This window comes from Callithrix jacchus, chromosome 15 (genome assembly GCF_049354715.1).
Source record: "Callithrix jacchus isolate 240 chromosome 15, calJac240_pri, whole genome shotgun sequence".
Classification (NCBI taxonomy): Eukaryota; Metazoa; Chordata; class Mammalia; order Primates; family Cebidae; genus Callithrix; species Callithrix jacchus.
The window spans coordinates 73,019,523-73,035,707 of NC_133516.1; the positions used below are offsets into that span (position 1 = coordinate 73,019,523).

At 48.2% G+C, this 16,185-nt stretch overlaps 2 protein-coding genes across 8 annotated transcripts in view; one reads left to right on the top strand and one right to left on the bottom strand.

The window, feature by feature from the left end:
- Window positions 1-16,185, top strand: part of RAB43 (RAB43, member RAS oncogene family) — a 43,125-nt gene that overhangs the window by 21,326 nt on the left and 5,614 nt on the right. For 4 of the 7 annotated variants that reach the window (XM_008982234.5, XM_035273826.3, XM_035273825.3 and 1 more), the window contains one exon: window positions 14,466-14,649. In XM_008982234.5, the coding sequence (XP_008980482.3) occupies window positions 14,466-14,649 (184 nt within the window). The remainder of the gene's footprint in view (window positions 1-14,465; window positions 14,650-16,185) is intronic. The other 3 variants (XM_078351784.1, XM_078351785.1, XM_008982235.5) reach the window with 1 other exon arrangement.
- LOC144579628 (uncharacterized) overlaps window positions 1-16,185 on the bottom strand; it is a 38,781-nt gene continuing 22,596 nt past the window's right edge. Inside the window, exon 3 of the mRNA XM_078352406.1 lies at window positions 1-16,185. This exon is cut by the window's right edge and continues 12,761 nt beyond it. The gene's annotated coding sequence lies outside the window, so the exon portion shown is untranslated.

Here is a 16,185-nt window from a genome sequence, read left to right on the forward strand (position 1 = left end):
TTTGTTTCTTTATTCCTCATATTTCCTATAAGCTGAAAGTGTGGGAACTCAATGAGCCTCAAGTTAAACCATTCTGGCAAGAATGAGTCCTAGGGGATGTTGTGGGCTTCATCTGGCAACACAGGACGCAGCCCCCGATGCCAGGTTGCCTACTAGTAATGCGGCCTGTTTGATCACGTGGTTAGGGTGGTGTTTGCCAGCTTTCTCCATTTCTGTTGATTTCTTCTCTTTTTTTTTCTTATATGGAGTCTTGCTCTGTTGCCCAGGCTGGAGTGCAGTGACACGAGAGGCTTACTGCAACCTCTGCCTCCCGGGTTCAAGTGATTCTCCTGTCTCAGCCTCTTGAGTACCTGGGACTATAGGCATCTACCACCACACCCAGCTAATTTTTATATTTTTAGTAGAGATGGAGTTTCACCATATTGGTCAGGTTGGTCTCAAACTCCTGACCTCAGATGATCCACCCACCTCAGCCTCCCAAAGTGCTGGGATTACAGGTGTGAGCCACTGCACCCGGCCCATTTCTGCTGGTTTCTAAAGATTCCTCTTTGCTCTTTTGAATTGTTTCTTGATCGCTTAAGTGCCACAGCCTTCCATCTGGAGTAACAGTCATGTTGAAATGGGCTCAAAGGGAAGAACTCTTGTAACCTGGAAGGTGGTGCTCTGTCGAGCTTAGTTATGGTTACTGGCTAGGAATTACCCATCTAACACCCTGCATGTAAAGTACATAGCATGGCAACTTGTGCATGGTTTGCTCATTCCTTAGGTATCTCCTCTCTCCCAGTCAATGTTCTAGGGACCAGAGAGAGAAAAAAGTAAGAGGCAGTCTCTGTTTGGGGACTTACCTCTGGTGGAGAAAATATATGTAGACAGGTAATTAGTTTGCGATGCTATTAATGCCGTGGATGTGGTGACTCAGACTTCTGAACCAAGAGCTGGACCGCATGGCTCGACAAGTACCCATCTTTTACCTCCACACAGTGTGGTGACAGCTGGCCAAACACGGACAGTCAGGGCTGTTCCCAGAAGTCAGGGCCATGTGGCTGCCGTGGCTGTCTTAGGGAGGTGTGCTGAGTGCTGCACAGCTTGGTTGGGGGCTGTAATCCACACTCCTCAGGGCCACTGTGAGGGGGAGGGAAGCCCTGTAAGATGTGTGACAGATTCCTAGGGAGAAGAGATGGGCAGGGCTTTGAACACCATGGCTGCAACTGTGCAGAGCTGTGGTCCTGGGAGGGAGTGTGATGTTTGTCCAAGCTGTGTGCAGCTAGAGAATGGTGGCAGATGAGAGCATGGCAAGTACAGGGGCCTGCCTGGTGGCACTGGCAGGTTATGGGCCTGGTGGATGCAGGCTGTGAAATGGCCAGCTGGACGTGAGAGCCCAGGGAGGAAGGTTTACTCTAGAGTTGATGTCATGACCAAGTGGCATGGAGGGTGAGGGTAAGGGACACTTGGGGCCAATCTGGACCATCGTCGCATGACCAAAATAGCAGGGAACTGGAGGGATGGTTTGAGGGTTGGGATCGTTCAGTGTGCGCCATAGAACATCTGAGTCTCTTGTGCCCAGAGCCTTCCAGCTGAGGAATTTAGGGATAAGAGATGTCAGGTTTATGGGAATTCTTGTGGCGGCTGTGAGGGCTCCGAGAGGCTGTCTACCAGGGATGCTGGCACTTGCAGCCCTGACTTTGAGGATGCTGTCATTCCTTGCTGAAACCCCTTCCTGATGGGCCTTTTCGCCACCAGGGGCTTATGGTATCCCCATTTATCACTGCCCACACCCTTGGCCAAGCGGTGCCCACTGCGAGCTCCTGCATGCTGCTTTGGTTTCCTCATTACCCCAGGTATTCCCCTGGTGCTGAAAGGAGCCTGAGTGAATGAGGTGTTTGGGTGGCAGCAGGCTGGTCCTGGATGCCCTTAGCTTCCTGTGAGGAAGAGGAATACCTGGAAAAGGTGGCACTTGGCAAGTGGATGAGGCAGGATTTGTTGGCCAGGGGCAAAGGTCCTTTCCCACAGTGTCCTTTCTTCCCATCCAAGCTATTCAGGAAAGGGTTTGATTCCTGTAGGAGGTGCCAGTGGCAGAAGCAGTTTTTAATGTGCTTTTGGAGGAGTCATGTGCATGGTGAAGGACACCAGGCTTCAGAGTCGGGCAGACCTCTGCTGACACGTGATTCCTGTGACTCCTCAGACAAGGAGTAATGAGACCAACCTTCTAGGGTTGTCGTGGGATGAAGTGGCCTGACACACAGGGAGCACCGACAGTGCCAGGCACCCACAGAACTCTGCCTTCCTGGCTTTCAGGGCCCTTGACCCCTTGCTTTCACCAGCCCTGCAAAACATGGTGGGTTACTGTGCTTCCTGGGTGACTGAGGAGGAAACTCAAGACTACAAGAAGCCGATGGGGCCGTCCCTCATCACGCAGCTGGTGGAGCAGAACAGGAATGCACATCTTGGATTTTACTTCATTCTGCATCGCCACTAAGCCTCCCAGGGAGAGCTGCATTGTAACAAGGGACAAAGAAAGCCATTTCTCATGCTGGACCTTGAGGCACTCACGTTTAAGAGACAGAAGGAATTCTATGCACGAGAGTCTGTACTGGTCCTCTACTCCCCTCCTGCAGAGGAGAATTTGTGCCCCTGACATTGGGCTGCATTGCAGTCTGCTTTGCTTGCCACCAGCCTGTGTCGCTGCTCTAGCTTGGTCTCACCTTTCTTGTCCTTGCTTTGGTCTCTCTCCACCTGTCTGCCCAGATGGTGGCAGGCTGTGTCCTTAGCCGGTTAACATGCTGGAGGTTTGCTATCTTACCCTGGCACTTCCCTAGCCTGCGGCTTGCTTGCAAGCCCAAGGCCAAGCCCTTCCCTGGAGGACTGCAGGTTGGTGGGAGGAGGGCAGTGGCAGTCAGGAGCTGGTGTGGCCCACAAACTCCACTTCCTGGTTTGACTCACCACATCCCAAGGCACAATGAAAAATAGCTCAGGAACTTGTATTTGGGTCAGTCTGACCAGTTTTCAGAGTTTCTCCTGAGAAGTAACTTTTCCAAGGTCCTTCTCTAATATGAAGAAGCAAGGAATTTTCTACCGTCTACTTCGTTACTCAGGAGAAAGTCTCGTCAAATAAAACCTTCCTCTGTTTCTGTTGGGAGGGATGGTGCTGGACACAGGTCCCAGAGCTGAGCTTCAGTGGTGCTTTTAACCTAGTAAGCAGGGTTGATTTCCCAATGGGGAACATCTGAACTCACTTAAGTGGGAACATGAATGAGGAATCCCTGGAAAGCAGCTTTTGGCCCTGCTGCACAGGCCTGACTACCAGGACCTGCACATAGTCAACTGTTGATGTGTTGAGGCCCTTCTCTGTGTCAGGCACTGTGCAAGTACTGATGGTGCCAAGAGGAATAAGACGGTCTTTATCCTCAGAGAACCCATTCCTGATGGCAAGAGATGGATGTAGGAACCAGGAGCCAAGCAGTGGCCCAAGGCCGATTTCCACTACAAAGCCTGTTTTTTTTTTGTTGTTGTTTTTTTGTTTTTTTGTTTTTTGAGACGGAGTTTCACTCTTGTTACCCAGGCTGGAGTGCAATGGTGCAATCTCGGCTCACTGCAACCTCCGCCTCCTGGGTTCAAGCAATTCTCCCGCCTCAGCCTCCCGAGTACCTGGGATTACAGGCACGCGCCACCATGCCCAGCTAATTTTTTGTATTTTTAGTAGAGACGGGGTTTCACCATGTTGATCAGGATGGTCTCGATCTGTTGACCTCGTGATCCACCCGCCTCGGCCTCCCAAAGTGCTGGGATTACAGGCGTGAGCCACCGCACCCGGCCCTTGTTGTTTTTTTTAATGTTACCTTTTTTTTTTTTTTTTTTTAAGATGGAGTCTCACTCTTGTTGCCCAGACTAGAGTGCAACAGCATGGTCTCAACTCACTGCAACCTCCACCTCCCGGCTTCAAGTGATTCTCCTGCCTCAGCCTCCTGGGTAGCTGGGATTACAGGCACCCACCACTATGCACGGCTTTTTGTATTTTTAGTAGGGATGAGGTTTCACCATGTTGGCCAGGCTGGTCTTGAACTGTTGGCTTCAGATAATTCACCTGCCTTGGCCTCCCAAAGTGCTGGGGTTACAGGCGTGAGCCACTGCACCCAGCCCTGTTCTCTTTTTTTTTTCCTTTTGAGATGGAGTTTCACTCTGTCACCCAGGCTGGAGTGCAGTTGCACGATCTCTGCTCACTGCAGCCTTCACCTCCCAGATTGAAGCAATTCTCGCACTTCAGCCTCCTGAGTAACCGGGATAACAGACATGTACCACCACACCCATCTAATTTTTGTATTTTTAGTAGAGAGACGAAGTTTCACCACATTGGTCAGGGCGGTCTCAAACTGCTGGCCTCAGGTAATTTGCCCACCTTGGCCTTCCAAAGTGCTGGCCTCCCAAAGTGAGCCACCGGGCCTGGCCTAAAGCCCATGTTGTTTGACCAGCAATTCTGCCGGTGGTTTGCTGGTTTGTTACTGTTGAACTTCTTTAGATGGCATATCCTTTTCTGACTGCCAGCAGCTCCCACCAGTCCTGTCTTACTGCCTTTTATGTCCCTTGCTTGGCCCCCAAAGCCCAGTAGTGCAGGACATTTGACTTAGGTGGATAACCCACTCTGTGATGTGTGCTGTTGTAGGGGCGAGAGTAAAGGGCTATGGGAACATGAATCAAAGAAGAGTTACTTTTGCTCAGGGTTGGGCCATGGGCCCAAAGTGTCAGGCAAAGTGAGACTTTTGAACTGGGGTCCTGAAGGGTAGATAGGAGTACACCAAAAGGTTAAGATGAATGCAGTTTATCCCAGAAAAGATAATGGTGAGAACAGCACTGCCTTGTGGGTGTGGAGACTCAGGGTAGCATAAGCTGGGAGTTACAGTTGGAATTTAGAAGAGGAAAGAAACCTCATCCCTCACCCAACACGTGCTTCCCGACTGAGGCAGCAAAGGGCAGGACTGAGCCAGTGATGGGCGGGACTGAGCTCTTGTGTCACCTAGGTGAAATAAGGGCCTGAAGCCCTTGCAGCCTTGAAATCTCCACCCCACATGAAGCTTACCTGCCAGCCCTTGCTGAGTGGGAGAGGAGGGGCAGCACTGCTTTTCTGAGCACACACACTCTGGGAGTCCTTCCTAATTAGGCCTCACTCAATCCCTCTGGGTCCAGCAGATGCCTCTGGACTTCACCCTTCCCCAAAGGTCAGTTGTAAGACAAGAAAGCCTGCCAGGAAAAGCTCAAATAGCTGGTGATATGCTGGGTGAGAGGGCCTAGAGATCATTCTCAGTTTAGAGTCCCTGTTGGCTGATCAGGTTAGTGGCTGGTCAAGTGAGTGCAGGAAGAGAGCTTGGGGGGTGGGGAGTAGAGAAAGTGGGATTCCCACTCTCAACTTGGCAGATGTTCTCAGCAGTTTAAGGGCCTTTATGTTCTCTGGGCAGTGAAAAACACTCTTAGCCATAACAGTGTGCAGCAAATTCAGCCAGCAGTGTAAAAGGCTTGCAGGGCAAAATGGTCCTTAGTACTCATTCTTCCAGATTATGTTTCTGTTGGGCACCTTCCTAGGTGCCGCGCAGATTGCAAAAACCAAACTGACACAGCCCGGGCCCTTGTGGAACTTACGAGACAGAGAGAGTAAACACTTAAAAAGTGTGCACATGTGATGTGTGTGTGGGCGTGTCAGGCAGTGACGTACACTGAAGAAAAATAAATTGGGATTGGGACAAGATGGGAGTGCTTTTTTTTTTTTTAATGTTTGAGATGGAGTCTTGCTCTGTCCCCCCAGCTGGAGTGCAGTGGCGCGATCTCAGCTCACCGCAACCTCTGCCGCCAGGTTTCAAGCGATACTCCTGCCATAGCCTCCTGAGTAGCTAGGATTAGAGTTGCATGCCACCATGCCTGGCTAATTTTTGCATTTTTAGTAGAGACGGGGCTTCAGCATCTTGGCCAGGCTGGTCTTGAACTCCTGCCCTTGGCTTGGGGGCTGCTCTTTTAAGAAAGGCCTCTTGGACGGGTGCGGTGGCTCACGCCTGTAATCCCAGCTGTTTGATAGGCCGAGGTGGGTGGATCACCTGAAGTCAGGAGTTCGAGACCCTGATCAACATGGTGAAACCCAGTCTACTAAAAATATAAGAATTAGCCAGGCATGGTGGCACGCCCCTATAATCCCAGTTACTCAAGAGGCTGAGGCAAGAGAATTGCTTGAACCTGGGAAGCAGAAGTTGCAGTGAGCCAAGATCATGCCACTGTACTCCAGCCTGGGTGACAGAGTGAGACTTTGTCTCAAAACAAAAAAGCATAGATCGGAATGAATGAGGAGGCCAGTCACATGGGCGTCTGGAAGAGCATTTCAGGAAGGGAACACCAAAGGCAAGGGCCTTGATGCAGAGAGAGGCCTTGGAGTACTCCAGGAATGGCAAGTAGGCAGCTAGAGGCAGATCCTGGGGTTGCCACCCAAGGGTTGAGGACAGAGGAGTTAAAAGATCCTAGCACTGTTTCAGAAGCTGCACTGGGCTGTGTGCAGAAAATGAATTGGGTGAAGTGGAGGCATGGAGACAGGCCTGAGGCCGTTTGTGTAGACCCTGGTAAGAGGCTGGAGTGGCAGTAGGGAGGTGGGGACAAGCAGGCAGGAGGAGGGCACAGCTAGGGCAGATGCAGTGGGGACTCAGAGCTCATTTGTCCCTGCTGGTCCTGGCCCCTCCCAAGGCAGAGAGACAGGCAGCCTGCAGTCCAGGACTCTGCACTGGGATGCCTTGGCCGAGTTCCAGTGCCCCTCAGAGCCTTTCTCTTTCCTCCATAATGTTGGCTCTTGGTCTCTGCCTGCAAGCAGTGGCAAGGATGAGTGAGATGGCTAGGACCCCCACAGAGTCCACAGGGTGGGTCTGCTTGCCTTCTGAGACACTGAGCCTAGGCCTGGCCTCTCCAGTAGGTGGTCTGATGGTTCCTGGTTGCTGTGTCTTGTCGCCTATTTCTCAAGTAGCTAAAGAGGCAGATCAGAGACATTCAGTTCTCACCCAACCTCCTTTGGGTGCTGCCTAATGGCCAGCTGGCCTAGTTGGGGTAGGGAGGGGTCTGATCTGGCTTGGCTTCTCCCTCCTCTTTTGGAATATAGTAGGCTTGGGTGGAGTGATCAAACTGCCTGTTAATGTAACAGACAGCTGGATCCCTCTCTTGTGCCCTCTCTGTGATCCCGTGACAGGACTGTTCTCCACCCAGTGGCCTGAGTGATATTTTAAAAACAAACCAGAGCACAATCTCGTCTTAGCCTAGGCTTCCCCTGGAAAACAGAGCCCTAGAGAAGGACTCATGTGCATCACTTTTGTTTTTGGAGACTGGCCCCAGGAAGGAGGCAGGGCTTAGGTAGAGCTGTATCTTTTAATTAGCTGCCATGGGCAGTGGCCTTGATTCTGAGGACTTTCCAAGGTGCATACAGAATGTGTCTCAGTGGTCCATCTGAGAGGTGGGAGAGGAGAGCTTTATCCCCTGTTCTCCATTAGTCATGGGTGACCCCTAGGGTGGGAAGGCCCCTCTCTTCTGGGTTATGGAGGCATGAGCACACAGTGGTTTCTAGCAGGCCTCTCTCACCAGACTCAAGGATGCTCTCAGGCAGAGAGTGAGGGGCGAGGTGCAGGCAGGCCTTTGTGTGTGTACAAAGCGGGTTGCTGCAGCAGTGGCTGGAGTGCAGTGTGCACTGCTAAGAAATGTGAGTGGGAGAAAAGAGGAGACCAGCTCATATTTTCCTGCCTCAATCTCCAGTGGCTTCACATTGCAAGAAAAATGAAATCCACATTCTTGACTTTGGCCAGCAAGATCCTGTATGCTCTGGCTCTGGCCCATGTCTCTGAACACATCTCCCAGTTTCTTTCTTCATGACCATCTGGCCACACTGCCCTTTCCATGTCTTTAACACGGTAAGCATTTTCCTGCCTCTGAGCCTTCGTCCTGTTCCCCTGACTGAACACCGTCCCTGTGGTTGGCTCTTCATCATTCACGCCTCAGCTCAGATACCTTCTCAGATCATCAAGTAGGCTGGGCCTCACTCCCGGGGCTCTCTCCCTGACCTTCACATTCCGGAGTGTGCTCATGATCACCTTTTAAAAGGATCTGGGACATAGCCGAGGTGGGTGGATCACCTGAGGTCAAGAGTTCAAGACCAGCCTGGCCATCATGGTGAAATCCCATCTTAAAAAAAAAAAAAACAAAATATTAGCTGGGCATAGTGGTAGGTGCCTGTAATCCCAGATGCTTGGGAGGCTGAGGCAGGAGAATTGCTTGACCCCAGGAGGTGGAGGTTGCAGTGAGCTGAGATTGTGCGACTGCACTCCAGTCCTGGTGACAGAGTAAGACTCTGTCTCAAAAAAAAAAAAAAAAAAAAGCTCCTTTATGTATATTAAAAACATTTGCCACAAAATTGTAATAGCTTAGTAAATATTGTTAAACGGATGCATTTATCAGCACCTTCTCCATGCTTACACTTGGGTACATGAGTTTGGTCATCTGACCCTGACAGTACCTTTTTGTACAGATGAAAAACAGAATGAAGTTGTAGCCTAGAGACATGAAGCTGGTGACAAAGCATCTGGTCATGAACTCAGGCCTATTGGCCTCAGAGCATCGCCGCTGCCCCATATCCTTCCCTTCCTCTAATTCTCGGGAGTAGGATGGGAATACTACCAGCCATGGGAAGAGTCTACTTTCCCAAAATATCTCTTCCATTACTGCCCACAGTTCACCAACTGGTTGGCCTACATACCTTAATCGATAGTTATTTTGTTGGTTTTTCATTTAGTTAGTTTGTTTGTTTGTTTGAGACTGAGTTTCACTCTTGTTACCCAGGCTGGAGTGCAATGGAGCAATCTCGGCTCACCGCAACCTCCACCTCCTGGGTTCAGGCAATTCTCCTGCCTCAGCCTCCCGAGTAGCTGGGATTACAGGCACATGCCACCGTGCCCAGCTAATTTTTTGTATTTTTAGCAGAGACGGGGTTTCACCATGTTGACCAGGATGGTCTTGATCTCTTGATCCACCCGCCTCGGCCTCCCAAAGTGCTGGGATTACAGGCTTGAGCCACCGCGCCCGGCCCAGTTTTTTTTTTTTTTAAGTGTTAGAATGTTTTATTGTCACTCAGATGGCAATTGGGTTTATAGTCTTGACACTTTATATTTTTTTGTAAATTAAAAAAATTACAAGTTTTTTTTTCTTTTTTTGTTCATTTTTAAAAATTACAAGTTTAAATAGCCAATGACTGGTTACGTTTTTAGAAAACATGATTAGACTCATTCATTAAAGGTGGCTTCAAGCTTTTCCTTATTGGCTCCAGAAAATTTACACAGCTTGTGTTCCTCCTTAAAAAATTGGAACATTGGCATGCATTTGACTTCACACTCTGAAGCAAGATCCTGACAGTCATCCACATCTACTTGAAGGAATACCATGGTGGATGCTTTTCAGATAGGAAATGAAAGAAAGGCTTGATCATTTTGCAAGGTCCACACCACGTGGCTGAGAAGTCAACAATTACAAGTTTATTGCCCACGGCGTCCAAGGCTTCCTTGAAAAGCAACCTTGCTCTCTATCTGCTTCACCATCTTGGCTCCTGGGGTCTGATGACTAGCTGTAAGGACTGATGGAAATAGATCCAAAGCACCAGATCAGGCTTGGAGCTCATTTAGTTTTTATTTTAAGCAAATTTACACTTGTGTATGGTTTGAGGAGTCATTTGGTTCTTCAAGGCTTGGTACCAGAAGGTCTTAGGATACCCTCAACTACCCTAGGGCAGCCACTTCCAACTCTTCTTTTGAAATAAGGTCTCAAGTGTGGTGGTGCCATCTGGCATTTCTTGCTGGGAAGCTTTTTTCCAAGGAGCTTCTCTTTACTTTCATTTATCTGGAAATGTCTTGATTTCTCCCTGTCTTTTGAGGGAAAATTTTGTTTGACAGACTTCAGTGTTGAGAGTTTTTTCTTTCTGCACTTTTTTTATTTTTATTTTTAGTACTTCTCAGCATTGTCTTCTGGCCTCCATTATTCTAAGAAGTTATTTGTCATTTGTATTGTTGTTCTTATATATGGAATATAACTTTTATTGGACTGCTTTTCATATTTCCCCTTTATTCTTGTTTTCTGTTAGTTTGACGGTGATCTGCCTTGGTGTACTTTGTATTTTTTCTGCTTGGGGTTTGCTGAGCTTCTTGGATCTTTAAGCCAGTGTGTTTCATCAGATTTGGAGATTTTTCAGCCATTTGTTCTTTGAATATTTTCCCCCATTATCACTATCTTTTCCTGGAACTGCAATTATGTGAATATGAGACAGTTTGGTATTATTTCACATATCCCTGCAATTTTATTCATTTTCTTCAATCTTTTTTCCCCTTCCTCAAATTAACTCTTTATTGATTTTTCTTCAGGTTCACTGATTTTTTTTTTCTGCCATCTATAATCCACTGTTGAGCTTATCCATTGATTTTTTTCACTTAATATAATTTTTAGTTCTAGAATTTCCAGTCATTAAAAACTTAAGTTTATACACACACACACACAGACACACACACACATTTATTTATTTTTGAGACAGTCTCACTCTTTTGTTCAGAACTGTAGAGTACAGTGGCACGATCTGGGCTCACTGCAACCTCTTCCTCCAAGGTTCAAGGGATTCTTGTGCCTTGGCCTCCCAAGCAGTTGGGATTACACATACCACGATGCCTGGCTAATTTTTATATTTTTAGTACAGATGTGGTTTTACTATGTTGGCCAGGCTGGTCTTGAACTCCTGACCTCAAGTGATCTGCCTGTGTTAGCCTCCCAAAGCACTGGGATTACAGGCGTGAACCACTACACCTGGCAGTAATTTTATAATAAATAGTTTAACAAACATTTTTTAATGTTTTAAAAAATAATTTCTTTCCTTAAATCCCATATTTGTCCACTCAGTATAATCATATTTTTCTTTAATTCTTTGAACATGCTTTTCTTATAATTTTCTGGACATATTTAAAATAGCTGCTTTAAAGCCTACTAAATGCAAAATCTGAACCATTTTGGCATCAGTGTCTATAGATTGCTTTTTCCCTTATCTGTGGTTCATATTTTCCTATTTATTTGCGTGTTTAGCAATTTTTAGTAGTATCTGGAAATCATGGTTGATAATGAGACTCTGGATTCTGTTATCTTCTTTAGAAGAGTGTTGATTCTTGTCCTAGTCAATTCAGTTACTGGCTCGTCACCTTGAACTTGTTTGTTTAGGCTTATTTTTATGTTTTGTTAGGGTTGACATATGTAAAGACTAAGGTGTTTCCTCAGCCTCTCTAATGTGGCAGAACTCAACCTCCAAACCTAAGACTTATGTTGGTTACGGCAGGTCTATGGAGACCTTTCTTAAGGCATGGTCACTCATAGTGCTAGCTCAGCTCATATACAAGGCACTAATGAGACACTAATGAGGCCTCTTCACTGTGTCTGGCTTGGAACTTCAACATCCCCTAGCACTTCTGAACCTCTATCTCTGATCTGTTCTCAACTCTGGAGGGGGCACTCTCTGGTCAAGGGCTCACTGGGACACCTCACATACACTTTTGGGCTCCCCCTATGTATGACTCCTCATTTCATCACATCATCTGCTCCAGACCCTGATCTCTGTTTCCTCAGCTCAGTGGGACCACTGTGCTCTGCATGGATTCTAGCCCCATAGTCAGAAAACTCCCAGGTAGAGCATTGCGATGATCATGAGGTGCCTTTCATGAGTTTTGCCTCTTTTAGGGGTTATGGTCTCGTGCTGCTTGTCTACATTCCCAAAACAACAGCTTCTATATAGTTTCTCCAGTCCTGTGGTTGTGTGTGGAAGGGAAGGCTACTCTGCCACCAGCGATGCTGCCATGGCTGGAAGCTGCTCCAGAAGCCCTCTGACTAGCTTCAGGTTGGCTGATGTCTAGGCTGCTGCTCAGGTTTTATATTGGGATCTCTCCGTCATCCTGGCATCTCCCTTTGCCTCCCTTTTCAGTTGAATTCTCTGTTTTCTGGGTTCCATATTTTCTTATTTTTGGTTGACTTCTTTAGATAGAGAAACTTTTAGTCACTCCCTGAGGAAGGGTGCCAAGAAGGTGAATTTTTTGAGGAATGTATGCCTGGGAATGCCTTTATTAAACCCTCACACTTGAATATTGGTTGGTTGGGTAGAGAACTCTAGGTTGGAAATAATTTTTTTCCTCATTTTAAGGCATTATTTCATTGGCTATCTAATGCCACATGGGTTTTGTGTTCATTCTTCTTGCCTTGTTTTAGAATTTCTACCCATGGATGGATGCAGTGTGGTCTGCTCTGCCCCATTCTGTGTGTGCTTGGTGGGCCCCTCAGTCAATTCTGGATACTTTTCTTGAAATACTTGATTTCCTTTCCTTGATTTTACTGTTCTCTTTTTCTGAAACTCTGATTATCCTGCTTTCCTAGGCTGGTTCTATAATTTTCTTTTCTTTTCTTTTCTTTTGAGGCAGAGTCTTGCTCACTCTGTCACCCAGGCTGTAGTGAAATGGCATGATCTTAGCTCACTGGAACCTTTGCCTCCCAGGTTCAAGCAATTCTTCTGCCTCAGCGTCCCCAGTAGCTGGGATTACAGGTGTGCAGCACCACACCCAGCTAAGTTTTGTATTTTTAGTAGAGATGGGGTTTTACCATGTTGGCCAGGCTGTTCTCGAACTCTTGATCTCAGGTGATCCTCCTGCCTCGGCCTCCCAAAGTGCTGGGATTACCGGCGTGGGCCACTGTGCCCAGTGTATAATTTTATTTTCTCTTTTTTTCATTTCTTTGTATTTTTCTCTACTTTGGAGGGATTTCTTCAACTTTATCTTCAACCCTGGTGTTGCATTTTTCATTTATGTCATAATATTTTTAATTGAGCTTATTTTTCTTTTTGAATACCCCTTACCAAAAAAGATAGTATTCTTTTCTTGTTTCATGGGTGTTTCCCTATTTCTAACATATTGATGATCGATTGAGGACTTTGCCTCTGTGTTGTTTCTTCCGCGTTGCACTTTTGCTGTTGTTTGGCCTGTGTCTTTCTTGCTACTTGTTCTCCTCACTCTTCACACTAGAGGTTGTCTGGATCTCAGGCTTGTGTGGTACACACATAAACCTTGCACTTCACCCTATGCTGCCATGTGTGAGCTGCTAGATGCATGAACTATAGGTCTAGTTTTCTTGGAGCCACTCATTGACGAGTAAATGGGACAACTCAGGAAAGGGCCCAGAGCTTTAACTCTCAGACTTCTCTTTGTTGGGGCTGGGAAAATGGTGGTCACCTCCGCAGTGCGAGGGACAGAGGCCCTGCCTTCAGGAACTGTCTGGGCCTCTGTGGTCTTTCCCTACCCCAGACAGACCTTGAGAGAAAGACCTTTCTTCCATACTTGAGAACTAGGTAAAGAGGCACCCAAGTGTTTGTGCCTGCAAAGGGTGCTGATGGACCTGCAACTCAGCACACACATTGTCTGTCTTCAGAGAGCCAAGAGAACCTGTGATTGGTAGAGCAGAGAAGGCACACCCAATCCCTCGAGGTGTCTGGTCACCAAGAGTCCCAGCACATGCCTCTTGGATGCCTGCCCAAAGTCCAGGCTCTCCCAAGCCCACAGGTGATGATCTCTGCCCAGAGTGGGCGGCCTCCTGGCCCCACACAGGCCTCTGCCCCTGACTGGCCTGGTGTCCATCCTGCCAGACTCTGCTTCTAAAAGACACTAGGGAAGCTCCACCTGCCAACAGTTACCTCTCCTCCACAGCCCACATCTGGTGGGAGGTGGGGTGGAATGGGTGTTAAATGAAGACATGGGTGGGAAAAGTCCCCCAAGCTCCTTGCTTTGGCAAAGATGGGTCAGCTGATAGAAACTGCATTGTACTTAAAGGCTCTGTGGGAGGTATCTGCCCATTGTCACCACCAGGCACCCTTCCCATAGCTGTCATCACCAAGCTGTACAGTCCGGAGGGAACCCTAACGCTGGAGGAGCCTCACACACGCTGGGTACATGGTGCTCTTGGAGGGGAGGGGACCTGGCTGTGTGCGCTGCCGGCCGTGCAGCACACCTGGAGCCAGCTTTCCAGCCGCCGGCCGCTTGAGCTCTGGTGGTTCTGTGTTCCCAGCAGTGGGCCCAGTGGTGAGGGGAGAGGGGCACACAGAAGATGTGGGCCAGCTCAGAGTATACCCCTTCCTCCACCTTTCCCCGGAGACCCTAGAGGGACAGGACAGGGGCTGCTCACCTTCCCTTGGCATCCTTTTTTCAATAAGGTTGGGCCATTGAGTTGCTTTCTAAGGGCTCAGAAGGCCTCTGTGTGTGTGTGTGTGTGTGTGTGTGTGTGTGTGTGTGTACGCACCTCCTAGCCCAGTAGAACCATGACTCTGGGTGTGGGTCTATGGAGTCGCTCTGCCTGTCCCCATGTTCAGCTTGTGCCACTGGGTTCACTGAGGAACCCTGTTTCTTTAGCTGCAGATTTGGGACACAGCTGGCCAGGAGCGGTTCCGCACCATCACCCAGAGCTACTACCGCAGTGCCAATGGGGCCATCCTCGCCTATGACATCACCAAGAGGAGCTCCTTCCTGTCAGTGCCTCACTGGATCGGCGATGTGAGGAAGTATGCAGGCTCCAACATTGTGCAGCTGCTGATCGGTGAGTGAGGGTTTCCTCAGGACCACAAATCCCATTACTCTGCCTATCTCTGCCTCCCTCTGCTTTTTAAACACAGGGTAAGCCTGAGTCCAGAGAGAGTCCCAGCCAGAGTTTGAGCCATGGTTTTGCAAATCCTGGTCCCATTAATCACTTATACAGTAATATTCAGATTTGTAGTTAGAGGAAAGAAGAAAGAAAGCTGAAGTTTGCTCTGCAATTCTCGTATTTCCATATGCTCTGTACCTCATCTGTTTTCACATGTGTCAAAGTTTATTTCTTGTACCCCAGCTTCTCATTTGACACGGGCTGAGGCTAGGCTCAGAAAAGTGGGGTAACTTATTTGGGTCCACCCACCTATGAGCATACACATGTAGGCTTTGAGTTTGCTTTTGCTGACCTCAAGTCTATGGGTTTCTCTGTTATGCCACACACAGAGCAGGGACACTTGATGGCTTGTGTGCCTCAGCATCTTGCAGAAGACTTCTTCAAGTGCAGCTGCAGGGCCTCACCTCCAGAGTGTCTGGTCCAGGAGGGCTGGGTAGGGCCCATGAATGTGCATTTCTAACAAGTTCCTAGGTCACACCCACCTTGCTGATCCAAGGACCCCACTATGAGAACTGCTGCTATGAAAGGATGCTGTTTACCTCTGTTTTCCTTCTATATAACCTTCCCAGACCTAGACTGGAGAAGCTCTTTAGCCCTTATATTATCCCTGGGGTCCTTGCCCCAACAGGTTGATTCTTTTTTTTTTTTGAGATGGAATCTCACTCAGTCACCCAGGCTGGAGTGCCATGGTGAGATCTTGGGTCACTGCAACCTCCCCAGTTCAAGCAATTCTCCTGCTTCAGCCTCCCGAGTAGCTGGGCCAACAGGTTGATTCTTCTGACTCAAATGTACAGAGAGGGCCTGGACCTGACTCTAGCTGGGAAGAGGGTGGTGCCTGGTTCCATGTGGCCTGCCTTCCACAGCCTGCTTGGACTGGGAGATGGAGCTTGGCAGGAATGGAGCTTTCCCCACCTGGCCTAACCATTTCCCTTTTATCCAGAACATTTTTTTTTTTTTTTTTTTTTGAGACAGAGTCTCGCTCTGTTGCCCAGGCTGGATAGTGGTGCTATCTCAGCTCACTGCAACCTCAGCCTGCCTAGTAGTTGGGATTACAGGCGCCTACCACCACGCCCAGCTAATTTTTGTATTTTAGTAGAGACTAGGTTTTGCCATGTTGACAGGGCTGGTCTTGAACTCCTGACCTCATGATCCACCTGGCTCAGCCTCCCAAAGTGCTGGGATTATAAGCCTGAGCCACTGTGCTTGATCTATTCAGAACATTTCTGAAAAATATCCTAGCCAGGAGTGGTGGCTAACATTTGTAATCCTAACACTTTAAGAGGTCGAAGTGGGCAGATTGCCTGAATTGAGGAGTTCAAGACCAGCCTGGGCAATATGGCGAAACCTTGTCTCTAATAAAAATACAAAAATAGCCTGCCATGGTGGTGCACGCCTATAATCCCAGCTATAGGGGAGGCCAGGCATAAGAAG